Source organism: Epinephelus moara, chromosome 16 (assembly GCF_006386435.1).
Source record: "Epinephelus moara isolate mb chromosome 16, YSFRI_EMoa_1.0, whole genome shotgun sequence".
Classification (NCBI taxonomy): Eukaryota; Metazoa; Chordata; class Actinopteri; order Perciformes; family Serranidae; genus Epinephelus; species Epinephelus moara.
Window position 1 is genome coordinate 35100264 of NC_065521.1, and position 27534 is coordinate 35127797.

At 41.9% G+C, this 27534-nt stretch overlaps 1 protein-coding gene across 5 annotated transcripts in view; it reads right to left on the reverse strand.

Moving 5' to 3' along the window:
• LOC126402751 (synaptotagmin-2-like) overlaps positions 1 to 27534 on the reverse strand; it is an 87908-nt gene that overhangs the window by 13730 nt on the left and 46644 nt on the right. For 3 of the 5 annotated variants that reach the window (XM_050064981.1, XM_050064983.1, XM_050064980.1), the window contains 3 exons: positions 8086 to 8301; positions 7566 to 7726; positions 131 to 268 (listed from right to left, as the gene is read on the reverse strand). In XM_050064981.1, coding sequence (XP_049920938.1) covers positions 131 to 268; positions 7566 to 7726; positions 8086 to 8281 — 495 coding nt within the window. In that variant the 5' untranslated portion in view covers positions 8282 to 8301. Of the gene's footprint in view, positions 1 to 130; positions 269 to 7565; positions 7727 to 8085; positions 8302 to 27235; positions 27418 to 27534 lie in introns of those variants that run through there. The other 2 variants (XM_050064982.1, XM_050064984.1) reach the window with 2 other exon arrangements.

Here is a 27534-nt window from a genome sequence, read left to right on the forward strand (position 1 = left end):
GAAGTCAGCGAGCATTTCCTCAGCTCACCTTGTCCTTGATGCTGTTTTTCTTTTTTGATAATCAACCGTGAAAAAACAGGCCAAAGGCTCCTCATTTGGACAAGAAAATGAAAAACAAACAACCGCTCGCCTTGTTCTCCTGGAAGTCATAATCAATGGAGTACTGCAGCTTCCCGAGCTTTTCTTTCTCCTTTACTTCCTCCTCTTTCTCGTCTCCAGTCAGTCCGGGTTCGACATCATCTTCTTCATCATCATCATCCTGTTGTTTCTGCACAGACAGAGAGGAAGGGGGGGGGCAGGCAGCAGAGGAAAGGAAGAGTGAGAGGATGTTTCCGAGGTGGCGGCTGTGCTGAACACTAAACCTCGGGCATCAGCAGTCGGGTTAGCCACAGCACCTACCTGCCACTTACCCCCGCTCACCCCGGTGTTACTAGTGCAATCTGTTCATCGATGGCCACGGTTGCAACCTGACTTGATTTCACTATTTCTTGGGTGACACCATTTGCTGTTTTTTTTTTTCTTTCAGGGGCATTACAGGTGTGTGAAAAACTGCTAAAATCAGATGTAGGGAGTTTCTCTCCGACTATAAAATGTTGTAGAAATGCCATTTCAATAGAGCTCTGTGTTATTGTGGAAAGAGTGGAGAGAGACAGAGAGAGAAACAGCAGGATAAAAACAGTCAATATACAGGGGGTGGACAGAAAAACAGGAACACCTTACAGTATGCCACAATCTAACACATCAGCCATGCAGAAACCTCTGGAAGTTCTCCCTTTTTCACTCTTAAAAACATGATTGTTAAGCCTTTCCAAATCAATATAAGTGACTTGTATAGCTGCCTGTAAATGTGATATTACAGGGGGTGGACAAAATAACTGGAACTCTGAGGCCCTCTGAAGGGAATGCCTCGCGGCTACACAGGCAGCTACACAAATTCTGAATATGACTCATACCTAATGAGTCACGTTAACTTGTTAAAAAAGTTAAAGAAATCGTGACTGTATATCCCACACAGCAGAAAGCTGTATCAGCAAAAATGAGACAAAGTCACAAGTAAGCAGACTGAAGGACATTATGGGATATTTTCTTAAAAACACCACAAGGTTCACACTTTGTAAAAAAAATAGCACAAATGATTCATTTAAGGTTATTTATGGGGGCCTATGAGTATAAATTGAGACTAGTTACTTTCTATAACTGTACTTTTTGTCCTATTATTGCTCCAGGGACATTTCTACACATGTTTTGGGACTAGCCTCTTGCTGCTACTATTTGGAAATGTGTTAATGATTCTTTATCAGATTTGAGCTTTATCAGATTTGATCCATCTCTCTGTCTTCTTGATGACAATTCATCCTTTATGCTTCATCAACATAGGCCACTGTTTGCAGACTTTACCCTCAGTCTCTCTTCATGGTCATATTGGATTCTGGCCTTCAATAAAATAGCAAACTTGGAATCTAGCCTACAGCAGCTAACATTAATAGAATGTGCCTGAAACAATGTGGGCATGGATGGAATGGAGGTATTGGCTGGTATTCAACTTGTGGACTGCCACCGGTCTATCGGTAATAAGATAAAGTTTACAGATGACAGTGACAATGTTTTTCTGTTGTGTCGCGTTAATTTTCAGCGGGCTAAAAAGCTGGGTTCAAGACTAACCGTGTCCCATTCTGGGGACAATAGAAGACGTGTTTGGGATGAACCGAGATCTTCCCGAGACTTCTTCGGAACGAAAGGACACAGTAAACTCACTATCGACGCCTCAAAAAACGCACTCTATGGTTTCCCTCATCCGACATTGTACACAACAAATCTGTGTTGAAATCAGCAGGAGGAGAGCTAGTTACAGTTAGCTGTTTGCAGCCGATGGCCAGAACTACCAGCAGGTCATCCACTAATCCGAAGATCAGTGGTTCGATCCCTGGCTCCTCCAGTCCGCATGTCCAAGTATCCTTGAGCAAGATACTGAACCCAATATGGCTCCCGATGGCTGTTCCATCAGTGTGTGAGTGTATTAAAGCTCTACAGCAGGTCGCACCTTGTACGGTAGTCTCGGCCACCATTATTTGAAGGTGTGTGTGAATGGGTGAATGTGGCTCTTTGTGTAAAAAGCGCTTTGAGTGGTCGGAAGACTAGAAAGGAGAGATACAAGTGCAAGTCCATTTACCATTTACAATTCAAAAAGTTGCAATGAGTTACATTATGCTACGTTCAATTATATCAGTATTAGGTGAAGGTAAAATATATCATGATGTGTTCAAATCTTGTAAAATTTGTTTTTTGGTGGGGAAACTTGAATAGATACAGCTGATTGAAGGAGAAATCTCTTGATGTTTTCTCAGTATTTTAAAATAGATATTAGAGGGAGAATTTTAAGTTTAAGTATAAGTTTTTCATGGTTAAGAAGGTTATATTAAAGGTTGTGTAATAAATTTGTATGATTAAAATTGTGTTCTTTTAAAGGTAGTGTTATGAAGCACTGAATGACTTTCAGTTCAGTTACATTCTGTAATGAAGATTTCTTTGTTTCCCTGGCACAAAAAGGGGAATAAATAACAACAAAAACAATCAACTATCAGCCAAGTTGTTGATATAGTTTGTAGATGTTGTGCCTAAAACACAATTAACATTTGACCCCCTACCCCAAAAGAAAAGGCACCATAAAGATCAGTCTTCTTGAAACAAAAGTGAGCCCTTCAAACTAGTCTTTACTGCAGAGCTATTGCAGTGCATTGCACTATAGTGCAAGGCATTCTTGTTATATTGTCCACCCCGTGTACAGCATTTCAAACACAAGCTGTCACAAGAATCAGAGCGTCCTTCCTGAGAGGAACTGAAGGACGGAGCTTTGAGGAAACGCTGTGATTTGATCAAACTCCTGATGCAGTGATTCCTGACACTCTTCCTCGAAAAGCTCTCAAACTTAAACTGCAAGCGAATATCCTCAAACTGACGCCGTAAGCTGTTCGACAAACAGGTTTATTTCCAGCCAGACAATGTTAACTGTGTGCCATTTATCGCCTCCTGACATCCCAAAGTCTCATTAATGTGTTTGCACTTGTATTGCTGATAGGATTTTGCTGCTGTTATTGTACTCTGGCCTGATTATTGTAGCTAACTGAATTGCTGAATTATTCCCCAATTTATTCCGAACAGAGTCCAGATTTTCCAGCTGATACTTCAATGTGAATTACTGTGACTCTTGATCATATGCTAGAACAAAAATCAGCACTTCACTGACACTTAATGGCTCCTGAGATGATTGATGAATAAGATAAATAAATCTTGCCTTTACATCACACCCAGTGCCTCCTCAGTTTCTCATCTCTTTAGAGGCGGTCGTGACTAATCGTGTTAAAGCAATATGCTCCAATATGCACATTACAGTAAAGTTTCTGATTCTGCATGAAACTGGATAATATCTCAGTATGGCCTACTGTCCTATGGCTGTCTTCTTGAAAAAACACTGATGTCTTCGCAAGACTGGAGGGTCCAGCTACTCACTGATGAGCTGGAAGAGGAACAGGGCACACACACAGATAATACACACACCATCACACTCACTACACACCATACTGTACCGTACACACACTCGCACACACGTTTGCTTACATGCAGGCTCTCATGCATGCTTAAACACTCTTTCTCCCTCTCTCACACACACATTCTCACACAATATCCTTATATGTGGCATTCGCTGTCTTTATTGTGGTAAATGCTTTTCATTCAAGCATGCCAGGCCACACAATGCAGGATCCAAGTTTCATATTTGGCGGCAAATGTAAAATGGATTACCTCATAATTTCTGAAGATAAAAGTAATGCTTTAATTTTTCTAAAAACTACTTCTGCAGCAAATTTTTGTCAAACCCAAAAATTTCTCTTCATGTGTTCTGAGTGAAATGTACACATCCATGGAGGGATCATGCTACATTGAGAATTTCTAGTCGTTCTCAAACTTCCAGTGGGGGTTCAAAGACAAAGACATGGTTTGTCTGAATGTATGCCCTTTGGTGAACTCAGTGGGGTGAATCATGAGCCCAATATTAAGGTTTTCATTACGACAAATGTGTGTTAAAGCAGCCAGTTGATTGTTTAACTTTGGATGGACTAAAATCAAAGCCAAGTGAGGCGTGGGCAAACATTCTGGCCCACCATTTCTCCTCAGTGAGACCCGAGTGCTTCAGGGAGAGAGGAGGTCAATGACTTGTCACCGAGTATGTCAGCAGCATGGGTCATCCAGGAAAGTTACTCTCAAGTCAAGTTGTGGCCATTCAATGGTACCTACTGCAAGGGAATATGCTGGTCTTTGTCAAGAGATACAAACAGCTTTATCTGTCGTGGAACTCGGAGCGTGTTTGCACGCAAGTGGGGGCGCAGCATGTGAATTTCAGACCCACGTCAGCGTAATTCTGGAGGTTTGTGATGTGTCCGTTTTTTTGGTCATGTTGCACAATCGAGGCCTGTCACGGTGGAAACATGCTCAAAGCTCTCAGTTAGGTAAAGTTCCAGCTTATTATTTGACAAATATCCAGCTTACCCCTTGCACATGCATGTTAGTGATCTCTAGTGAGTTGCTGAGTGCACTCGTCATTCAAAGGCTCAACCATAGGATGAGTTTCATGTTCATTTCAAACCATAGACACTTAAACACGTCTCTGTTCTGTTGTTTTTTTGCCAAAATAATTGCAATCTCTGGATATTCAAGACATAGCAGTTGGTGCGGCATATCAGTTCAGTGGATTTTGCGAAGCAGCTTAATCGCTCCCATAGATTCCTCAAGCACCCGCAGCACCTAAGCTTGCAAAAAACTAAGGAAGCCATAGCACTCATTGTCATCATCACTGCAATCCAACCCCTCCAAGCCCAAGCCCACCCAACCCCTGCACCACTGCTCCCCCCCTGCCCTGGTCTGCGCTTACTCAGAGCGGCCAGAGAGGGGCGCCGCGTGCTATCAGACCTACCGTAGGCAGAGAAGTCCACCACAGTCAAGATACACGGAGCACACATAAGACACAAAGCAGGAAGGAGGAGAGCAGAGACAAAGGAAGAGATTGAACTCACAGCAGACACCAAAGAAGTGTAATCACAGCAAATGTAGTCAGCTACACTGTGGGGAGCGAGGAAAATGACAGATAGAGAAGCCTCCTCATTAGCACAATCATATCTTGTGCAGCAGGGCCGTCGGGTTTTTAAAATAACTCCACATTTTTTTGGGATATATTCATATTGTACTATGTCAAATCATCCATCACGTATGTGTGAAAAATAATAATTACAGGCCCCAAAACAACAGCATTGTGCTAACTACTAATTTTCATAATTACTCTTTAATGACTGGGGAAAACAATGGTTGGGCTGAATAGATAAGAGTCCTGTCATTTTCCACTCAAATCCCAAAGCACAAGTGAGAGAAAGAGCAACAATAACATTAATGACAAATACATTAAATAACAGAAAAAAAAACAAAAAAGAAAGAAAGAGAAAAATGAAAAATAATCATGGTGGATAAAGAATGTAATTAACACCTGCGGAGAACACACTGACTGGGTTAGAAAGGCATTCAAGAGTTAAACAGCCTGTACAAATGATGTGTAATCTGACACTTCTTCGTAAACAGGAAATTTATTACTGGAATAAAATGTGCAACACAGGGCCCACTGTTACAGGATTAGCTGTGTCATGCTATATCAATGTTTCCCCTCTATTCCAGTACAAAGCTACACTGTAGGCCCCACAGCTGTTACACAATCAGTCCCTTCAGGATTACGCGGGCTGTTTTTGACATTGTCGTGGCCTGAAATGCCTTATTTCGTGGCAACTTTTCAAAAAAACAGCAATGTTTACAGGGAATTTTTAGAATTAAACTGCGGGGGCAAGTGACACTGTCTCAGATTCAGAGCTTATTACTTTGAGTATTCAGTGTTTTCCACAAAATTAGAGTCTATTTGTGAAGTTGGTCGTGGTGTCGGGGAGGCAGCAACACCTGATAGCTGACGATCAACGCAGTGCTGACGGGCCGTCTCCATGAGCGGCTCTCCTACCGCTCTTTCTGCCTGGTAAGCAGGAGCTAAAACAGCACAACACGATCTCATCACTACTCATCATGTTTTGATGCTTGGGCTGAAGCGCCACCGCAGCGCTTAACATCCGACACCGAGCCGTTAATACCGACGTGGAAACAACCTGACTCTGTCCTTAAACTTATTAATAAACGTTTGGTAACGTCATCATAAGTGCTATGTCGTAGAAGAAGAAGAATCAGAAGAAGAAGCTTCTTGGATGAGAGGCGAAACGTCTTCAAGAGACGCAAGCAAGTCCAGTTGCCTACGATATAGCACTTATGATTACCATGACCTGGATGACTAAGAATCTTCACCGACATGTTTGGTTAGTTCAATCAGAAGAGACTAATTTTTAGTGAGAAGAATTTGCGCATATGTATGAAAAATGTGAGAAGTCTTTACCGATTAGACCCCATTAAGATGGTATATATATTAAAGGAGGGTGATGAATCCATAGTAGAACAGGAAATGCCCCTGGGTCTAGACGCTGGTGGTGGTAGAGGTGGTGAAGATAATATGAAGATGTGGAGAAGATGGAGAGGTGCTGATGATCTAGATGAGTAGAGAAACGGGCCTTTAGTGAACTCGTCCTGGACTCTGGATACAATAGCTAGACGTTAACGAGGTGGAGGAAGGCGCGACAGTTCTGCCTAAAATGACAGCTGACAGGAGCGCCTAGCAGCTCAGTAGGTAGGGTGGGCGCCCCATGTACAAAGACAATGTCCTTGCCGCAGCAGCCGCTGGTTCAATTTGCGCCCACGGCCCTTTGCTGCTTGTCGTCCCCTCTTTCTCCCACTTTCACACTTAAAAAAACCCTATCCTGTCATTAATGATGAAAAAGCCCCTAAAAATAATCTTTAAATGACGGCTGACGACAGCAGAGGAGAGATCAGATTTTAAATTTTGCAGTAACATCCTAATTGGCTGATGGAGATCGTGGCAAAGTTTGACTGGACACCTAGAAGAGTGAACACCTATAGTCAGCTGATTGGAGGAAGCAGTGGGAGTGGGATGGAGAGAACTGTGAACAGATGAGCACAAAGAAAGTCTTCCTGATCGAACTTGCGCTGAGCATCATTAGTGTGATGCTAACATTTAGCCCCGTCACTGTGTGTGTGTGTGTGTGTGTGTGTGTGTGAGTCTCAGGCACAGAGCTCTGGTCCTGCAGCATCAGTCTCATAATAAACAGAGACAGATGGGGTCTGAGAGAATCAATACGCCGCACTCAGCTCTACAATGAAATGAGATTTTACTCGTTTTAAAAAGTCAAATTTGTGGTTAAGTTGCTGTGATTGGACAGAATTGAAAGGTTGCGCAGAATTCACAGGGACTGGCTGAGTTTGTGTTAATTGTTACAATCGCAAAAACGCAACATCCTGGAGGGACTGCATAATAGGCTCATCAACAGGCTAAAGTTGTCTTTGGTGTGCGTCGCTTTGTTCACAATGTAGGCGGAAATCCCCTCGACTGTGATGCGACCCCCTGCGGAACAACATACCTCTCCCCCTTTCAGGTTCTTCATTCCCATGTCCCCCTTCCCCTTCTTGCCCTTCTTGTTCTTCTTCTTCTTGCAACAGCATTTCTTGATGATGCAGAAGCAGCATGTTAGAATGAGTAAAGCAGCGACCACGGCAATGGCAATGATGGCCCAGGACGGCACTGAGGGGAACATACAGACCAATGTATAGAATGGCACATCCATACCGAAAGAGAAGAGAAAGAGAAGAAAAAAAGGCAAAATACTTTGACATTTGACCAACCAATCATTTAGCCTACTCCATGTCATGTCCTGGGCCAAATATATTTAGTAAGAGGTGCTAGGTTAGCAATTAGATTGGGTGAAAATTAGATTTCTCTGCCATTAGGAAGGGCAGCCAGTGATCAATACTGAATAAAGACATTATGAGGCTGCCGATGCCTGCAGCTAAACAGAAAATCTAATTCTAAAATCATTGCTTAGAGCCACATCAATACAGGTTGGTTGATCGCAACAGGTTTGGATTTCGTCTGGCACTCACGTGGAATGTTGTCGATTTCATTTAGGAACTTGTTTTTGATCTCGTCGAAGACATCATTCTTGTTGACCGGCTCTGTGGCGTTGTCGGCAGAGACTGATGCGACGGGGGCTGGAGTCACAGTCAAGGCACTGGCCCCCGTTGGCTTAGCAGCGACCATGGGCGTTGTCTGATGCCGGAACAAGTTCCACTTCGTCATTTAAGCTGCACACACAGTCCCTGAAAAACAGCATGAAAACTATGTCATTAAGGAAGAGGCCAGAGTATCCTGCCATCTTTATATTCCACTTGTGTGTCAAATTATTCACACGCAGACACTGACGGGTGCTCAGCGAAGGTTTGAGACAAGGTTTTGGGACCATTTGAAAAAGAAAAATCACACAGAGGATTCAGGTTTGTTGTGCAAATACACATATTGTGGCCTTTAAGGAAAAAAAGGTGATGACACACAGGTTCTGTAGTTCATAATAATGCATTAAGCCACCAGAAAACAATCAAAATGGGGAATTAATAATGGTCTATTTCCAAAATACCACCTGTCATGGTTTGTTTAATTTAACTGCCTAAGTGGATGCATGAGGTTTAGTAACTTACACGTTAATAGAGCTGTGAAAATAATGAAAAAGGATCAAAAGGTTCCTGTAGCTCAGGTGGTAGAGAGCTGTTATGAGACTGGTGGTTTGATCCGTGGCAAAACACTGAACCCCAAATTACAACTTATAAAACGGAGAGTTCCAGTTCTTGATTGGCCGAGTCGTGTTCGAAACCACTGTAAAATACTTCCTCAACACACAGCTGTGTCCGCATCACAATTTCAGTACTGCTGCCCCAGTTTGTCACCTATTGTTATATAGGAGGCAGAGCTAAAGAGGGCAAACTGCTAACTGAGCCTGAAAAATTTATCATCCACCCGGACGAGGACAGTCTGGAGAACTCAACGCTGACATTTGATGAATGCACAAAGATGCCTCAAAAGAAACTGCTTCCTGCCACTTCATTGGAAAAATACTTGTCACTACTGCTACCCATACCCCCGGCCTTTTACCTCCACCCAGAGTGGACAAACTACACCAATGATCTATGGTAAGTTAAAGATATACTCCGAGGATTTTCCTAAAAAGACAATGTATAGACTCATACAGAAGTAATCCCTCTCAATCATCGCTTACCAACTAGAAGTGTGTGGCGGTGTATTTTTCTGCAGAGACTCTGCCCTCTGCCTGTACTTTCTTATTTCCTTCTTATTTTCTGTGTTCGTAATGTTTATGGGCGTGTTCCCCCACAGTGAGCAGGATCCATACTAAAAATACTTGTACGGACAAAAGCCAAAAGAATATTCGACAGTTTCTACAATCAGGCTTCCACCTCACCATCTGGTTGCCAATTTCCTGTCTCCAAAATCTTCATAACCATGGGTCAAAGTTTTTATAGATAACAACTTTTCCGTGGGAAGTTGCGTACGGCTCTTGTAGGCCTCATTTTATGTGTACACAATGTTTATAAATGAGACCCCAGGTGCCAGACTGTTAACAGCAGGCATCCAAGAGTCATGGCGCTGAAAAAACGCAAATATAGTGAGGCAAAACACCAAATCAGAGTAAATCTGGAATTGGCTTTTACCTTTATTTTCACTGGTCATTGTGTTTACAAACAGTAACCGACAATCCTGCATAGTATACTTTGAACGATGTAACTTTAGCTAGCTTGTGTGTTATTATCTGTAGCCTATGGTGCTCACTTTTCTCTAGCTTTGCTGTCAAATGTTAGCAATATCATTTTTGTCACAGTGTATCCCGGTTACTCAGCAGGTAATGGGGCTACAAGTCACCGGGCTACATTGTAACAACAGCTCGGGTAAAGAGAACGTAAGTTGCCAATGGTCAATACATTGTTTTTTACTTGACTCCATGGGGCTGAACTTCTTTGCCTCCATGTTGCCACAGATCTGTAAAGTAGCCAGCACTTTCCGCTGTGTCTTGGCGTTGCTTGGCAACTATTATACTAAATGTTGCTGAAGAACTACAATGCTTAAGGGAGGTATGGTTGTTATCAATAAATTGTTGCATATTTTGCAGCTGTATTTATTTTCTGAAACATTGTCAGGTGTGTGTAGTAATCATTTTATAACAGCAATAAGCAGCGAGAGGCTGTGATTTAAACTGTTCTAAAATCAGTCTAAACCACAGCCTCTTGTAGCTTATTGCATAATTATAAGTGTGCAAGAGCAAAACTGGAGAAACTTGGCGAAAAGTGCCAAATAAATGTAGCGTGATGTAACTCAGGAGCACTGGCAATAACACATAGATATATCAATTATATTTAGGGCGTCTGCTGATGGTACTGAGTGAATATATCTTTAAAAGGTCCCCACCTGTAACACTAATCCTTTCCTCTACATCTGCCACAAGAGCAAACACAACCAGACCAGCAAACTAAAACTGGTTTTGCTGGATTTGTCACTGGTGTATCTCCAGTTCCATGGATGCAAATGCTTCTTTTTTATATTTGTACTGGTGTTACGTAGTTCACTATTCTTTTTATAAGATAGATCTGGGAGCAAATTACAAGTAAACAATATCACAAAAAGACAATTAATTCTCATAAAGCAGTCATCACACAATAATTAAAATATTCAAAACCAGTGTAAAAAATATAAACAAGCAGAACGTGTTTACACTTGAGTCCCCCAGAGAAATGAATGTCTGTAACTTTAGTTTGTTCTGCAGTTCGTTCCAGTAGTGAGGTGCATAGTATGAAAGAAATAAAAACAGGTTGTTGTTTTGCTGTTATAACAGAATGTTTCCATGATGGTGCCATTCAGTTCTTGTTAGCTGAATAATTACAGTAGGACTAAAAGAACGTATTGCCTAATAAATCCAGATCAAATTATGATCAAAGTGAAATAATCTATTTCTTTGCCAGAGGCCTCTCTTGTCCACCAGCACGTATCTGTGTCAAAAACAGAGCAACAACAAAGACAGCTGGAGGCACATGGCTTAGAAAAAAAAAAAGATGACATCATCTACTGAAGCTTCTGAGTGGCACCCATCACCCTTAAGCACACATTAAACATGCACGGTGTACTGTAGCAAAATATGAACAGAAGTGGCTCTGATATAAGATGCAGAAAGACAAACTGCATCTTCGTACTTAATAAAAATACACACATTTTATGTTCTATGCAAAACTCATAACGCTCAAACTGAGAGGTCTTATTTGCAAGCAGGATGAAACAGAATTAGACTTCTTAAATAACAATATATCAGTGACGATGGATGCAATGAATGTAAAGAATGAACCCAGTGCGCGCAAGTCAGTTGATGCATTGGATATATGGCAGCACGAGTATAAATAGTGACATATAGTGCGGTGTCTGTACAAAATGTGCCCGTTTGTAACGAGCCGATTGCTTTGCATGTGATGCTGCTGCTTGCAGCTTTCTCGAGAACCGCTCATCCCAACAACACACCAGAGGCTGCGCTTCCTTGGGTCCTGAGCAATATACCTGCCATGACATAGTTGCATCCCCTGGCAGTGGCAGAGTATGCTCGCATAAAGCTCACACGAATATTTTATGGGCTGAATGAAGTCAAAGCCAGGCTATTACTGGAAACAGAGGCATGCATGTCAAAAAGGTGCTTTGCTGATGCTTAGATAGCTAAAAAAGGAACATCTATAGTCTTGCTCTATCTGTTCTCTGCCAAGCCCCCAGGCGGGCCGGGCTTGGAAGCCAGTTTGACCTGGAATTACAGCATTCAGGTCCGTCACATGATGCTGTGGTTCCCAAAAGACTTACATTGTGAAAAAGATGCCTGAAAATCAGCATTTAATTTGTTTTTAGGTACATCAACATCCCAGTGCCGACACTTAAGACTTAAAAGTTGTAAAATTCACTAATAGTCGAATACAGAGTTATTTTCCTACTGTCATTAATGTGAGTAACCCTGGGACAGAGTAGTTGGGAGGCCCAGTTAAGGGAAATGCTGGTGCACTTGCTCTGTGGGCCCATAGATTGGGAAGATCTGGATAATTTTATACCTGGAAATTGAACTTTTTGGTCCTTTGTGCCACTGAGCAACTACTCCTGTCTGTAGTAATGACTACTAATAAGTATGCCCTGTAGATCTCAAGAGCTTGCACTTCACATTGCACTTTGTGTCCTCAGCAACACAATCGCCAAGTGTGAAGTCGATAGAATGAACTGTTGTCGAGAAAATCCAAGGACGACCAGACAGAGACTCCTTCCATTTTAGTTAGATAAGAGTTTCACATGCCTGTCTTTATACACGACAATAGCGTAATTTAATCTCTACTCTCGGACTCTTATCAAATCATCAGGTACATTACCATAACTGCTTTATGCCATGTCTGTATCTCTGTCCATTATGTCTGTCCTATCTATGTTCTACGTATATATGTCACTTTTTTTGTCATGTTATTTCACCAACATAGGTGAAAAAAATACACGACAATACAAGAAGTGCGAAACAGCTGCGATAAACTTTTGGAAACATAAGACAAATTTGTTTTTTATGACTCAGCCAAGGTCTAAACCTTTCAGTTTGTACATTCAATCCATTCCCACCGAGGAGGTGCACAAGAATTCATTTCATAAAATGATTGATTATGGCAGTCCACACCAAAGTCTGCCACTTTACAGTGTTTCCAACATATTTCACAGCACTGCAAGGGTCACGGACGATGATTTGAGAACAGATCTGACAGTATTTACGAGAAATAACTATCAATTCTCAATTTATCGCACCTTTGTTTTGTCTGGACGCTGCCCTGTGCTCAGGCCAACAGTGCCTGACCGGCGGAGGTGTTTAACCGTAGAAACAAACAAAATGAACAACTACAAGCCGTCCTCCGCTGGTGTTTCCACAGGCCAAACAAATGTTCAATCAGAGCTCTTATCGGTTCCAGAAATCACAGTGTGACAAGTGCAGCTGAAAGCAGCCTGCCGACAGAGTGATGAGTGATCGGGCGAGACCTCCATTCAGAAAGCAGAGAAAGATGACAAGCATAACAAGAGGAGACTTCTGCTGTTGATTTTATTAAAGTCGTGGCAATATGGGTAAAAAACGGAGAGGAATTTCCTATTTCTCAAGTGCCAATTCTCCAAGTTGGTGCCAGAGCCTCTATTTATTGCCACATATAAATTATTTAAATTGAGACTGACAGCGGGACGGATGAGCTTGTATTATTCAGGGGCCAGAACCAGGTTTATACATCTTAAAATATATGTCTCTAAAATGACTGCTGTTACGTGGGCTGATGTTACGAACATCCAACATCTTGTTGTGATATCCTGAAATGGAAACTGAGCTAATATACGTACAAGGTTTAGCGTTATTGAGAAAATTGAAAAAATGACTCAGAATCACTTAAACCCATCACACATTTAAAAAATGAGTGTGTTCTCTAATACTGTAGATATTGTGACATGTTAAAAGCATCCACTTACACCTGAGGTTTATGTGCATTTTATCCTGTTTGTCCCTCACATCAGGCTGAGCCAGACCAATTAAATTAACATTCATGGATATGTGCTCCAGCATTTTATCTCCTCCGCTCTGAGGGTGACAGTGAGGACGGACAGAGAGGACACAGACTTACGCTATTGTTTTATGACAGCCATTAGTCCTGCTTCACTGCCAGCTCTCAGTGCTCACTCCAGACAAATCAACTACATAAACTGCCTTTTCTTTGAGGAGGGAAGTCTTTTACCTTCTGTGGTCCTTTTTTTGGGAGGAATTATTATTATCTGTTGACTGAGGCTGCCAAAATGCACAGGATCATCAAACTTAACCTACTTAAAAACAAACAGGTACAGTAGCTCAGAATAGCTCAATCCTGAAATCTCAATATAAACAGAAACAAACATACATAATAGGAAATCTAGCTGTTTTAATAACTTCAATTCAACAGACTCAAGACTAAATTTTGCTAAGCTTTATTAGACTGCACGTAGGAAGAGTAGTGACTCGAGCCAAAGGCTAATGTAAGCATGCTAACATGCTCATAATGACAATGCTAACATGCTGATATTTAACAGGGATATTGTATACCATCGTGGTTTAGTGTGTTTGCATGCTAATTAGCAGTTACAACACAACCCATCACCAAAATAAATCTTGGTATTATACATTTCCGCAAACCACAGATAAGTTACATTTGTGCGTTATTATGTAGTGGATATGTACCACCTAACCCTGTGGTTAGGTTTAGGCACAAAAACACTTAGTTATGTTAGGACAAGACCATGTTTTGGCTTAAAATACCCAGTTTTTGTGACACAATCCAGACTGGAAACGCAGCAATGTCTCTGAAAAAAGCAACAGCATTTTGTGGCACTATTACCACTGGAAAACAGCAACTGGTTGCTAAAAAACAACCGCGTTTGGTGGCTAAAAGGCAGCTGAAAATGCAGCAGTCACTCTCTAAAAACCTCCAGTTTTGTTGTTCATAGGTCTCAAACATATACCTGCAGTGGTCTGCAGCTTGGCAGGTGCTTCATGTAGGTGTCACATCATCCATGCATCATTACTTTAGAAATGTTAATATGATACGTATGAAAAGTGCAAAGTTTTGAGTCTGTGGTTTGCAGAAACGTACAGTGCCAACATAAGCACCTGATGGTGGTGGCAGATGAAAAGATGAGGGAACCCTAAAGTCAGAGAGGTCACATGATAAATCATGTGGGAACCAGGAATTTCTGTACGTCATTTTGTGCCAAATTAATTTTCTAGATGTTGAGATATTTCAGTGGATAAGTTAAGGTGGTCACCTACTGGTTACGCTAGAAGAAAAGTCAGGGATCAACAAAGTCATTAGGATTCATCCTCTGACAAGAACTTTGTTTGTTTGTTTGTGGAGCCCCTATATGGACTTATTGGAAACACATAATTTTGAATAATTCGAAGCTTTTTGCAAATTATGCACTGCTGTGATTATAATTTTATGTTGTTATTTCTTTTATTTATTTATGCACTTTTATCATCATTATTATCATTATTATTATTACGTATTTTTTTTTCATTTATTTTTTTCCTTGCCAGTTGGGTTGGGGATATTATACTTATTTTCTATGTAAAAATGTTACTGTTTACGTAAAATGTTTAAAAACTCAATAAAAAAGGTAAAAAAGATGAATGTCTGTGCCACATTTTCAGGGCAATCCATCATAGTTGTTATGAAATGTCATTCTGGACCAAAGCAGTGGACCAGTTGACATATATTGTCATCGCTATCAAGTTAGCAGTGTGGCTAAAAATCAGAAATAACACGATATACAAAAGATACATGCAAGAGTTTCCATACTTGCATTCAGCTTGTATTAAGTTGTAATATGGGAGGTTGGTGGTTCAATACCTGAACCAACAAATGAAATCTTGGAAAGGACGTAATAGAGCCCTGCTTGCCACTCGCTTGTTACCACCACTGAGATGCCCTTGAGCAAGGTTCTCAACCTCCATCTTCTATAGTGAAGCTGCACGGTGACCAGTTCAGACTGTCTAGGTCCAGGTGTAAATGTGTGTGACAGTGTTGTGTGTGGGGCGGGGTGATCCTGACGCAATAGCATCAATGCTCAGGAAACATTCCCTGTGACGAACACAAGTTAAAAATAGACCTCTTATCCAATATGCAATTCATATAATACTCAATTACTGAAATCTGTGGGAGTTTTGAGCCTCATCTCCCAACGTGCGTCTCATTTCGTTAACGTTTGAGTCATCAGAATTAGTTAAAACAAAATGGCTCAGCTCCCCGGCCCAGAGCAGCGCAGCCATGGGCATGATCCGGCCCTTATCACTAAACACACTGCTCCGAGTTGGATGGGGATCAAGCACTTTTATCTTCGGTGCACAAACAAACAGGGTGTAGCAACCACACGTACTAACACAGCAGTTTAACTGAGAAATTAACTGTGATACATAAAGGTTTAACGTGTCTCTTAAAGTCTATCAGCTGAGACACATGAAGGTGAAAGCAGATGGCTTCAATATCTGTAAAAAAAAAATAGAGACTACTTTGAGGAGGCATCAGTGGAAACTGGGAGAGGCTGTGTTGTGTGCTTCTTTCATTTCAAAAGACCTCAACTCTTTGTTTTTAAGAACACGTCCAACTTTGAATGGATTAAAAAACTACTTGTGCTTTTGTGGTGGGAATAAACAAACATTACATTCGTGCTGTTCCAAAAGAAAACACAGAATTTATATAACAAGAATCAGGAATACTTTCTCCATCACAAGGCAATGGAAATTTGTCTTTGAAATGGCTCACGTGGTACACCTAGAGTAAAGACTTGCTTAACTATAGCTCATATTAAGGACTTCTTCTTGAAACAGCCAAATAATTCTCTAACGTCGCTACCTGCACCTTCTCCTATAGGATTTTTGACATAGATGTAATAACATAAATGCAAAAGAGCTGATGACGTCTACCTTGAGTCTTACTCTTACAGTGCATGGTAACAGGTCAGGGTTTCATGGGATACTTCGTAATTCATCTGTACTTTAAAAACAAAACAAACCAAAAGTCAACCGAAAATGAAAACATAGAAAACAGAGCCGTTTTTCCTTTTTCATTTGGAGATGAAAAAAAAAAAAGTCACGTAGTCTATTTGTTGTTTGTTGCCAGACAAAAAACGAAAAATAAAATGCCCATTTTTGTTTTTGCAGATTCCTTTTTGCCATTTCTAATTTGGAACAAACACAGTGGACAGACAAGGAATTCAAAGTTAAAGTTTTTTTTTTTGTAATTATATATTGCACAGTCAAAAGGGCATGTCATATGACATTATGAATACAGATTACAGTATTAAGTAGGCCTCTGTAACGTGTTGTTAGCAGGGTTATTATAGTTCCGAGAAAGCCCATGGTGTCTTTTGTCTTGCATCTTAAGTATTTCTATACTTCTGGTATTTTTGTGCCTTTATTACAGACAGTGGAGAGATGGCAGGAAATGAATGACACAAGCCGGACTCAAATCAGGGAATAGGGCTGGGTATTGGTACATTATACCCTTTATGGCAGTGCTTCCCATCTGGTGGGTTGTGGTCCAAAAATGGGTCATGGGTCCATTCTGAATGGACCTCAACTTTAAGTCCAGTGAATTTACATTAGTGCCATTTCCTGCTGTAGAGTGAGCAACTAATGGACAGCAAACTAGCTTGATGACATGGCCAAATGCAAGTATGGCGCTGCATGTATCAAACTGCGTGAACTACTGACTAAGGAAAAATCTAGCCACCGTGGCTGGATCAGTTGGGAACCACTGCTTTAAGGTGTCAACCGCACCAGAATAAGGTAGTGTCAAGTAGTATCAAAACTTCTCCAGTCCAACGATACCTGCATTCGACCCTTTTTGTACCAAGGTCTAGAAAACATCTATTTGTATGGTTTTGCTTGCATCCAATGACTGCAAGTGTTCTTTGATTTCAAGCGACGTGTGATTGGCCCCCTACGTCAGCAGCTATAACCCATACAGTCTGTGGTGTGGTGAAGTCGAGGGCGGTGTATTTAACAAAGTTGGAAGTTCAACGTGTCAAGATGCCGCCAAAACATTACAAAGTATGGCAATACTACACGCCACTCTATTTACATAATGGGTATCAAATAATGTACTCTATTGGTCTCCGTATCACTTTAAGATATGGCTACTGGTATCGTAATTTTTTAAATGAAACCCAGTTAATCAGGGATGTTGTGGTTTGTGGTCAGCGTCTTAACCCATACGCTTCGGATGATGCACTTTGCAGTATATTCATTGGGCTCAAATGCATATGTTTAATGCAATAAATAAGAGTATAAGAGATAAATAAGATTAGTAGGAGATATTTTAATCACACTCATGCACACTAATGGATTATCACATCATATGTTGTCTTCATCATCATTAGAGAAAAATATGAGTCACTTAGAAACGCTCAGATATGCCTACAGGCTAACTGCTCTTACTTAATTGCCTCCCACCTGTCAAACTCTAATGATAATAACTATATCTCCTTGCTCTCAAACACATGACTAAGAGATGCTGCTGCCTTATCTGAAGTCATGCGTTTGATGACCCACTGACCACAGAGTGTGACATCCTCCCCAGTGACAGGAAACCCCAGCCGCAGATAAGCCAGCGCCACGTGAGACGGGGGCGGATTGTGTTTATTGAGGGCTTATTAGCACCCAGGTCAGATACAAGAGAAAACAACCTAAGGAGAGGGAGCTAAAAGTCATGCAGCTGTTTCATTACACGACAACAAGTACCCTGAACAGCAATTAATTAACAATCTACAGCCAGACGGCAAAGTCCTTTTGTTTTCCCCCAGCCTTTACAACTTGCCTGTAAATCACTTCACACTGCTGTCTGCCAGTGGCCAATCTATATGTGTTTAAATCTAAACTTAAATTTGGTGCTTTTGTGATGAAATGCAGCACATAGTTGAAACCCTGTGTATGTCTTTCAAAATGGCTTCTGTAAAAGGAGAGAAAACTGGTCATGGGGTCATGCAACTGCAGCTCGGGGCAACAGTCAGGAGCAGTGGGGCGGCAAATTAAGTATTGAATATTAGTCACTGTGAAAAGGTTGCTGTCGTCAAAGAGAAACAACAGCAGAAATGGCTGCTGCGTTGTTACAGGCCACCAGACGACTGGGGTCCTCAAGAGGTAGAAAGTAATCTTTATAATGTGACCCCAATGAAATCATTCAGCCTCCACTGAGGCCCCTGCCATCTGTGACATTACGGGTTATGCGTGGGTGGGCGGCGTGCTTGGCCTCCAGCTGTAGTAGCTGCGCATCCTGTGCGGCTTCATTTCCTTCAAGTCTCACTAATGTGATTGCTTCAGTAAACTGGGTTGGATTATTTAAAAATGTACAAGAAGTCACTAACTTTTTCCAAGTACTAGAGAGAGACTCTTAATTTGATAATTTCAGATTTACGCAAATGCTACTTTTATGCAAAGTGGTATGTCTTTCACAGCGGGGGAGATTATCTCTTTCTGGGAAGTTGCATGTGTGTGTGTGTGTGTGTATGTGTGCTCTGACTTTGTATTTGCTATGCTGAGTGACTCTTTCATCTGAATCCCACTGAGCTATTTTAGGTGCGAGCCAAGTTGTGCAAGATTTCGAGGATATCATTTAAATAGGTATTGGTTCAAAGACGTCACGCGCATCTTGAATTTATGATAAACACACTTGAAGCAAACGGGAAGAGAATATTGGCTCGGCTACCGCTGACTCACAGCTGACCTCTGATCCGTCTGGACTCGATTTCAGCTGAAAATGTGTACTGGAACATTTAGAGAACAGAGGGGCATAGTATTTTATTAGATCCATCAGACAGAGCATTACTGTAGTCGGAAAAGCCGGGCTGAGATGGTGGAGTTGTTTCAATTAGAGATAATGTGCAGCTTTGTTCCTGAACTCTTGCTACTCTATGGTAATTCACCCCTGCTGAAATGGACTTGGGGCTCCCACAGTCATAATGGTCTCATTTTGGCCGAGTTTTAATAGGATTACAGGGGGGATACTGATGGCTGCTTTGCTTGTTATTTACCACTGAAGGATGAGATAGTGTGTGTAACTTGGCCTGAGCCGAACCTAAGAGTATATCCAGTTGTATAAGGAGGAAAATTCATTATAATTATAGAATCGTAGAAACTGCCATTTCTACTATTGCTCATTAACTGAACTCATTACTGATAAAACTTGGACAGAATTCTCTGCACTTTTTTACCTTAACATAAATCAATTGAGCTGAGACGTGCTACTTACTCTACCACATCATTAACGGTTCTGGATATAACTTTTTACATGTATTTATGATTTTTTTATTGCCAATTGCTGAATAGGATGTAAAATAACTGAAAAACTGAGACTTTAGCCAGTGGTGTAATGCAAGGTATACACAGGTAGACTATACAGGTTATACCTACCTCTTTATCTGGCTGTTTACACTATACCCACCAATCAATCAAAGAGCCATTGGAACATATAGGAAAATATACCTATTTTCCCCTCTGTAACCTACCTATCTTCCTTGTAGTACACCAACCTCATCAACTAACACTACACCACTGCCTCTAGCAGCCTGTGGACTGACTTCTATGTAAAGGACTCGGGCTGAATTTGCAGGAAATCCAAAGGATGTGACGTTATGTGCATTCCTGAGTGTCTTGCCTCTCTTCCACTCTGCTACAGAGCTAACAGTATTCAACAGTAGATAATGTTAGCTTCATGTCAGGACCCTTTTCATCCATATAAAAATTGTTCAGTGGTGCATAAAGACAAAAAAGTTCTGTTTCCATAATTTGAAATTACCATGATGATCGGCACTGCTTCCACACCGTTGGGCCCATAGAGGAAGTGCACAAGAGACGTAAGCCAGATGAGCCGGGTACTTCTGGTTTAGCTCTCTGCTAACTGCAATAGTGATGAAATGATTTCATCTTGTGGCTTTTCAAATGTTATCGGAATGGATGCATCAAATCCTAATAGTAAAACAGGTCATTTCAAGGGGGCTGTGACGCTCAAAAAATTGTATCCACTGATTGACAGACATCTCTTTCCAAATGCAAGTCTTTAGAAAAAAAAGGCTCTTTGTGCCCAATGACATCAAGTGACAGAGTCAAGAGTTTTAAATCCATTGTCTGGCCACTACAAAAATTGTTTTTAAAGCCTGGCGCACTTCGTGGGGGCCTGTGTCATCCCTGGGGCTGGGGTTTGCACTGGCTGAATTGGAGTTGCTACAGCGGCTAAGGCCTTGGCTGCCCCGTCCGCTCTTTTCCAGTGAAAATAGTGTCCTAGGGGTGGGGAGTGAGGCGGTGGGACCGCCGGCTGTGCTACCTCGCTAGCTGTTGTCTTATTTGTGGTCTAATAAACAGTAAATCCATCAAAGTCAGTGCATTATATCATTATTTCAGTGGCAAACATGTAATATATTGTGACACTGAGGTTTTGACTGGCCAGTGTTAGCTAACGTTGGCATTGTTGCTATCACTGACAAACAGCTTGCTAGGTAATGTAGCTAAATACTGCCTTGAATATTTAACATCATGTTATTCATTCAGACTCCTGGGCTTGTCTGGCTGTTAAACTGGCTATTTTGCAGTTGGCAAATGACTTAATCGGCTAATGTTACGAAGCAACCTATGCGTGATCAATGCAGCGTATCTCAAATACAGCTAGCTAGCCCCCTTAGCTTGCCTTTCCGCTAATGTTATCACTAGTAAAACACTATCTGAGCAGATATGTTACCAGCTTGCTAAATTATTTTCCCAGCAAAGGTGACACATCATACTAACACAATGTATTATGACACTCGGTGTCAATTTAGCCAACAATAAATCACATAACAGTACAAAATGAGACAACGAGGTTAGCCAGCTAGCTGTAACTTAATTATTCTCGATGGATCACCACTGGCTGCTCTAATGTCAGCTGATAATGTAAATTGCAAATGGCAAGCTGGTAACGTTATTCTAAATATGATTTAAATTTATTTTCCAGCCTTCATCAACATGATGACGGTCAATCACAGTCAGTCTTGTATTTGTCACTGTTTTGGCCAATGCCTAGGTGTTCGCCCACAGCTTTGGAGGGCGAGCGATAAGATGCTGACTGCAGTTCACTTAACAGCTTCAGAGAGAGGTGTCACTAATAACAAGGATTTTCTTACAGTTACATACAGAACCTTTAACACGGTCATCTTTATAGCTGCTGCTATCTGCCGCATTAAGATATCTCTTCTCCATCTATCATGCACATAATGTCAGTGTACAGTCCCGAAGAGATCTCAGCTGGCATGCACAGTCAGATAAACACCAAGTGTGTGGCAGAGACAGATTCCTGCAAGGTAACCTACTGTAGTTGCAAAACACTCCCTCTTTTGTTCATGGTAGCGAGCCAAAAGACTGACAAAAGCTCTGGCAAATCCAAAAACGCAGCACACGGTGTACAACATGTGCCAGAGCCAAATTCTTGACCAAGAGCGTTTAAGACCTCTGCCACAATACATAGATGTAGTGCCAAGACATAGGTGAAGTGCCAAGCATCTGTCCGGATGCTTTAATGTGACTTAACAGTAATTAAGCCATTAAACTTAGCTAACAAGGAGCTGGCTTCAGTGATCAGCAAAATCCTGCCAGCCATCTCTCTTTTAATGTGTCTGTGTACCCTAATTTGGGTTTATGTGGGACATATAGCCCACAGTTAATGGTGGCATTAATGTTGAAACAGCTTTGACAAATCTTGACAATTTTAAAGGCTTATTTCGCTGGTGCCAACCTTTGTTTTTTGCTCCTAAGATGAACTGTAGTATTTTAGGCCAACACTGTAGCAATAAACTTTTTAGTAATCTCTGTGCCAACAAACAACAGACTGAATGACATTTACACATTCACTCAGCACCCGATCTGCATCACAGTCAGCAGAACTGCTTACGCAGCCGTCCAGGACAGGACATTTACAGAGGCATTAGCCCCCTGTGTTTAGCCTCAGGGCTGCACAAACGCTCAGAATGCAAACATATACACAATACAAGCATCCACAAGAAAAGACCGTGACCATCCATCACAGATGTCAACGTGGCAATTACACCTTTACGTCAACAAAATGCGAGCTCGTCAGGAAGTCCTGCTGGTGCCACAGCTGATCTGAGGGCAGCGGCCGAGATAAGGATGTCAAAAAGGTGCCGTGCACATCATCTCACTGAAGAGAATTAGAGAAAAGCCTCTCCCTCATATATCTCATTGTGTGCTGACCCAAAGGGCAGTCCAGAGAGGCTCATTTTCAAACCTGCTTGTGTAGATAAAACAATGCTTATTCTCACCTGCAGCTGAATGTGACTCAGCTATTATCAGGAGAGATCCTTGAAAAGGAGGTGGGAGGCGCCAGGGTTTGAATGCTGAGCGAGGAGCTGCAGGGATCATTTACAGCCAGTTGCCATACATCCTCCCTCTCCCCCACAGCACAACCCCTTTCCCCGTCCCCTGATAGGTCGATTAATCATTCTGTCACACAGATAGTGACCCAATCTGCATGTAAGGCTGTGAGGAGAAACTGTAAAAGAGGAGAGGGCTTCTGCGGCACTGCAGATAGGCCACATCGACTGACAGTCTTGTTCTGAGAGGGAAAATATGTAGACAGTGAGACTGAAAGTACCAAATCTCTTTTCAAGTTAAAGGAACAGTTTTGGGAAATATGCTTATTCCTTTTCTAGGGGAGAGTAAGATGAGAAGCTCGACTTTCATGCCTGTCCATTACATGTAAAGCCACAAACGGCAACCAGTTAGCTTAGCTTAGCATAATCACTGTAAAGGAAGGGAAACAGCTAGCCTCTAATGCTCACTAATTAACACGTTAAATCTTGTTGGCTTCAATCCTTATAAGAAAAGCGTAAAATTGACAATTCACCATGTCACTGAGGGTTGTGTACCGGACTTTTTTTTTGACTATGAGCAGTTGCCAGGCAACCAGCACATACTCCGGGAAGTTGCTAGTCCCAGGCAAAGAAACTATAAAAGAAGGAAGGTCATTACTTCAGTAACAGCAGTCGCATTTCTAACTGGTGCCAGACATTGCCACAATGGGGTGGGCATGACGAGTCCCACTATAACTCATCATATCTGTGCTGTTTCACTTTTAACTGAAAATTGCTTCCACATGAGAAAAAAACACTGTTGACTGGCGCTCTTTAGCAAAATGTGCACACATGTTTTCCTTGTTATTGGTCTATAAACAAATCATGGCTTTGGCCAGCAACTGCATAAATCGCGAGGTCACCCAAGCCTGTTTGGTCCAGTATATCATGATACATGACCAAACAGGGTAATCCGACCTATTATCACTGACCAGACTTCAGTTACCGAGATCGCAGATTGTCACTGTCTATTGTGTACCTTTAAATTGTTAATAATGTTATGTAATATTTAGCAGGGCTAACTTTAGCCAGCTCTCACCACAGTGTTTACTATGGTTGTCAGGAGGTGGCACTAATTGCCAAATTATTACAACTCTGGACCTTTATAAATGGCTGATACTTCTTACTTTGTTCGTCAACGGACTAAGTTGCATTTGCACTTTGTTTAGGTGACGTTAGCCAGCAATAACTCTGTTGAGGTGCCCTGCATTCATTTGGAGATAAAACCGTTAATGTCAGTTAGAAATAATCCTTGTGAAAGTGTAAAAGAAACAGACAGGAAGCTGCACTGTTGGTGAGTGATAGCTAATGTTACAGCCTTTCAAGCTGAATCACTGTCATGATGTGTGTGCTAGCTAATATAGGCTAGACCACTAAATCACTGAGGCAAACTGTAAGGCGTTGTAGCAGTATGGTGAGTGATAACAGGTCCAACCTGCCCTGTTTGGTCATGGATCATGATGTATTGGACCAAATGGGCTTGAGTTGAGTTATATGCAACTGCTGGACAGAGTCTGATCTGTTTGGAGACCAATAACAAGGAAAACGAACATACATTTAGAGAAAAAACATCAGTCAACATCATATAATGTGAAACAGCACAGATATGATTGGTTATGTTGAAAGTCTGGCACCTATACAAATTTCGATTGCTGTCACTGAAATCATGTCCTCTCCTTCTATTATAGTTTTCTTGGTTCAAGCCAGGAAATACTCTGGCACATAAACTTTAATCATCTTTTGACCGGTTGACAAAACAAGATAAAACATGTGGACTGTGAGCCTTAATGGTGGTGGAAGGTTACCCTTGAACAGAGGCAGGCTAACTGATGTCCCAAGCTTCCAGTCTTTGTGCTAAGCTAAGCTAAACTCACTGGCTGCTGGTTGTGCAGAAACAATAATGGTACGAGTGTTCTCAATTAACTCTCCCCAAGAAAGCAGATAAACGTATTTCCCAAAACGATTCTTTTACACTAACTACTGAATATGTGTGCAACTTTTGACACACAAGATCTCTGCATAAACTCAAAGCTTTTGCTGTGACATGGTGGGCGTTACACAAAACATCTCCAGTATGATGAAACACACTGAAAATATTTTCACTCATTCTCTACAGCAAAGTGTTACCCAGCTCTGTAGTACGCTCTCTCTGACCATCACAAACCCTCTCCTCCAAGAGGCTAGATGGTGAGAGGAAAAAAAAAACCCTGCCAGAGGTCTCACAACAAAAAAAATTGGCATGTTTTTCCTCCCTCTGAAGATTAAAGAGTGGTGAAAATGCCCCGTCAGCGCAGCAGGATGCTGTGACTGGTGACAGCGTCTGACCATTTAACACTAAAGCTCTCTGCCATCGTCTGCCAGCAACACAACATCAAATGGGCTGGGGCCAGGACTGGGAAGGCTCAGCTCTCACCTGGTGTGAGAAGCTGACAGCGGCTGAGCAATCTCAATGATAGTTGTGCTAATGTGTCAGAGAGAAAATCACTGACTCATTCTCAGAGTCCAGTGCGGGGGGGCTTTGTCACTTTGAACATACCTCTGCTTGCAGATACTTTAGAATATGACCAGATGAAGAAATAATGAAGCAGCAGGAAGTAGGAAAACAAGGGCGATGTGGGTGCAAGAGGGCACACCCACTCAAGCATGACACTCTGGGAGGCTGCACAGTTAGAATAAGCCTCTTTTATTTCTCCTCTTCTTTGAGCAGTTCTCAGCAAACGGGCACCAGCTGCCTTCTTGGAGGGAGCCAAGAGGAAAAAAGAAATAAGACTGGTGAACTTCAAAGCATCCTCTCATTTTTCTGGTTATGTATGAGAGACTGGGAGAGTATTTCTCAGTGTGAGAGCCAATGGGAGCGGCAGCCTGAGGTACGGACTTAATGAGCCTGCCTGAATGTTTTAGAGCCTGACAAAAAAAGAACCTTCAGAGCATGCTCAGTATCAAATAGTCTCCTGCACACCGGATATTGGAGTAAACATGTACGCAGGTATAGTATATACCCAGCTGCAGATACGTATAATATGATCCCTCACATCCTCCACAGTGTGTTTGTTTACCATACTCCTGAAACCTGAGTGATCATGTGACCGCTCTGAATACAAGCTATTGACTTTATCTGATAATTACAACACCATAGACCCTCAGGAGAGAATGAACCTGGGTTATATTTCAAGATGTTACTTCAGGACACTAAGCAACGATGAATAATTCTCTTTGTGCATAATGTGAGAATTGAAATTTGTCTTGAGGTTCACATCAGGCTAACAATCTCAGTCTCTCAGCAACACTTAAAAAATAATACCCTACCTATTCATAGCCGTCTTGTTTTAATGAATTTAAATCTGATTTCATTAAAACTCAGTTGTGCTAATGATGAGCCTGATGCAGACCTGCAAGAGTCAGCGTTAGGTGCTAAGGGGTATGGCAGCCCAAGATAGGTTTTGTCCTTGGTACTGTCACCTCAGTGCTGCCTGTGCTATATGTCCCATGAGAGACAGCAGAAAAAAAGAGCATCCTGCAGCACTTTAAAAAAAAATCCCCACCCCTCTACTCTCTATAGTCCTCAGCACAACTGTCAGCCTCTTTTTATGTCTGGCTACTGACTCTCAGAAGATAGAGAGCACCGTGGCTTGTGTCTGTTCGGTTACATTGCGGATATAACACAGTAGACATGTGTTTTAATGTAGTGTGCCTTTTTTTTGGCTCCAGTTGTTTGTTTCCGTGCGTTCGGGGAGGTCGTGAAAGATGCCGATGTGGCTACAGGGGTAAGCAGAGCATCTGTCAGCAGGGCAGCCTCCTGGACACTCTCCAGGAAAGAGGTACTACACCCGCCAGGCAAGCTAAATGAGGCATGATCAATGAGAATAATCTAGATCCAGAGCTACATCGACCCCCCCCCTTCTTCTAAAAACAGAGCCTGATGTGGTATCTTGACAGATTGCACACAAAATGGGTGAAGACAGGGTCCAGAGCTGGATCGTGGTGCAGATCAGGACCCGGAGGATGTTCAGTATTCCCTTCACAAGGCTCATGAATTAGCTCTGAGTAAAGTTTGGACCACATGCACCAGGAAGTAACATGCACACAGCACCTGCATTATGAAAACCAATAGAAAGGAAATGCCAAGTCAGACACTGCCTGCAAAAACTACAGCAGCAACCCCCAGCCTTTTAACTCCAGATTCCTCAAAGGAAGTGTTCAAGCAATGCTGAGAAGAGAGTTGAAATACGCCCTTACCAGCACTACCGTAATTCCGTAATCCTGTTCTCCACAAAAGGCTAACCCATTCACCAAGGAGGCACTTAGGGTTAATGTTACAATGCCTTAATAACGTCCCTCGACCGCACTCCCATCAGCACCAGAAACTGCAGTCCTCTTCGCACTGTTTCCACTGCAGCACTACTTGCTCTCCCATACACACACACACGTACACACACACGCTCACTCATTCTCTCGGTGACTACCCCCACCTCTGTTTCTCTCAATCCCCTCCTCCTCTCCCTCGCTCCACTCTTTCTATCTCTGTCACTGAAAGG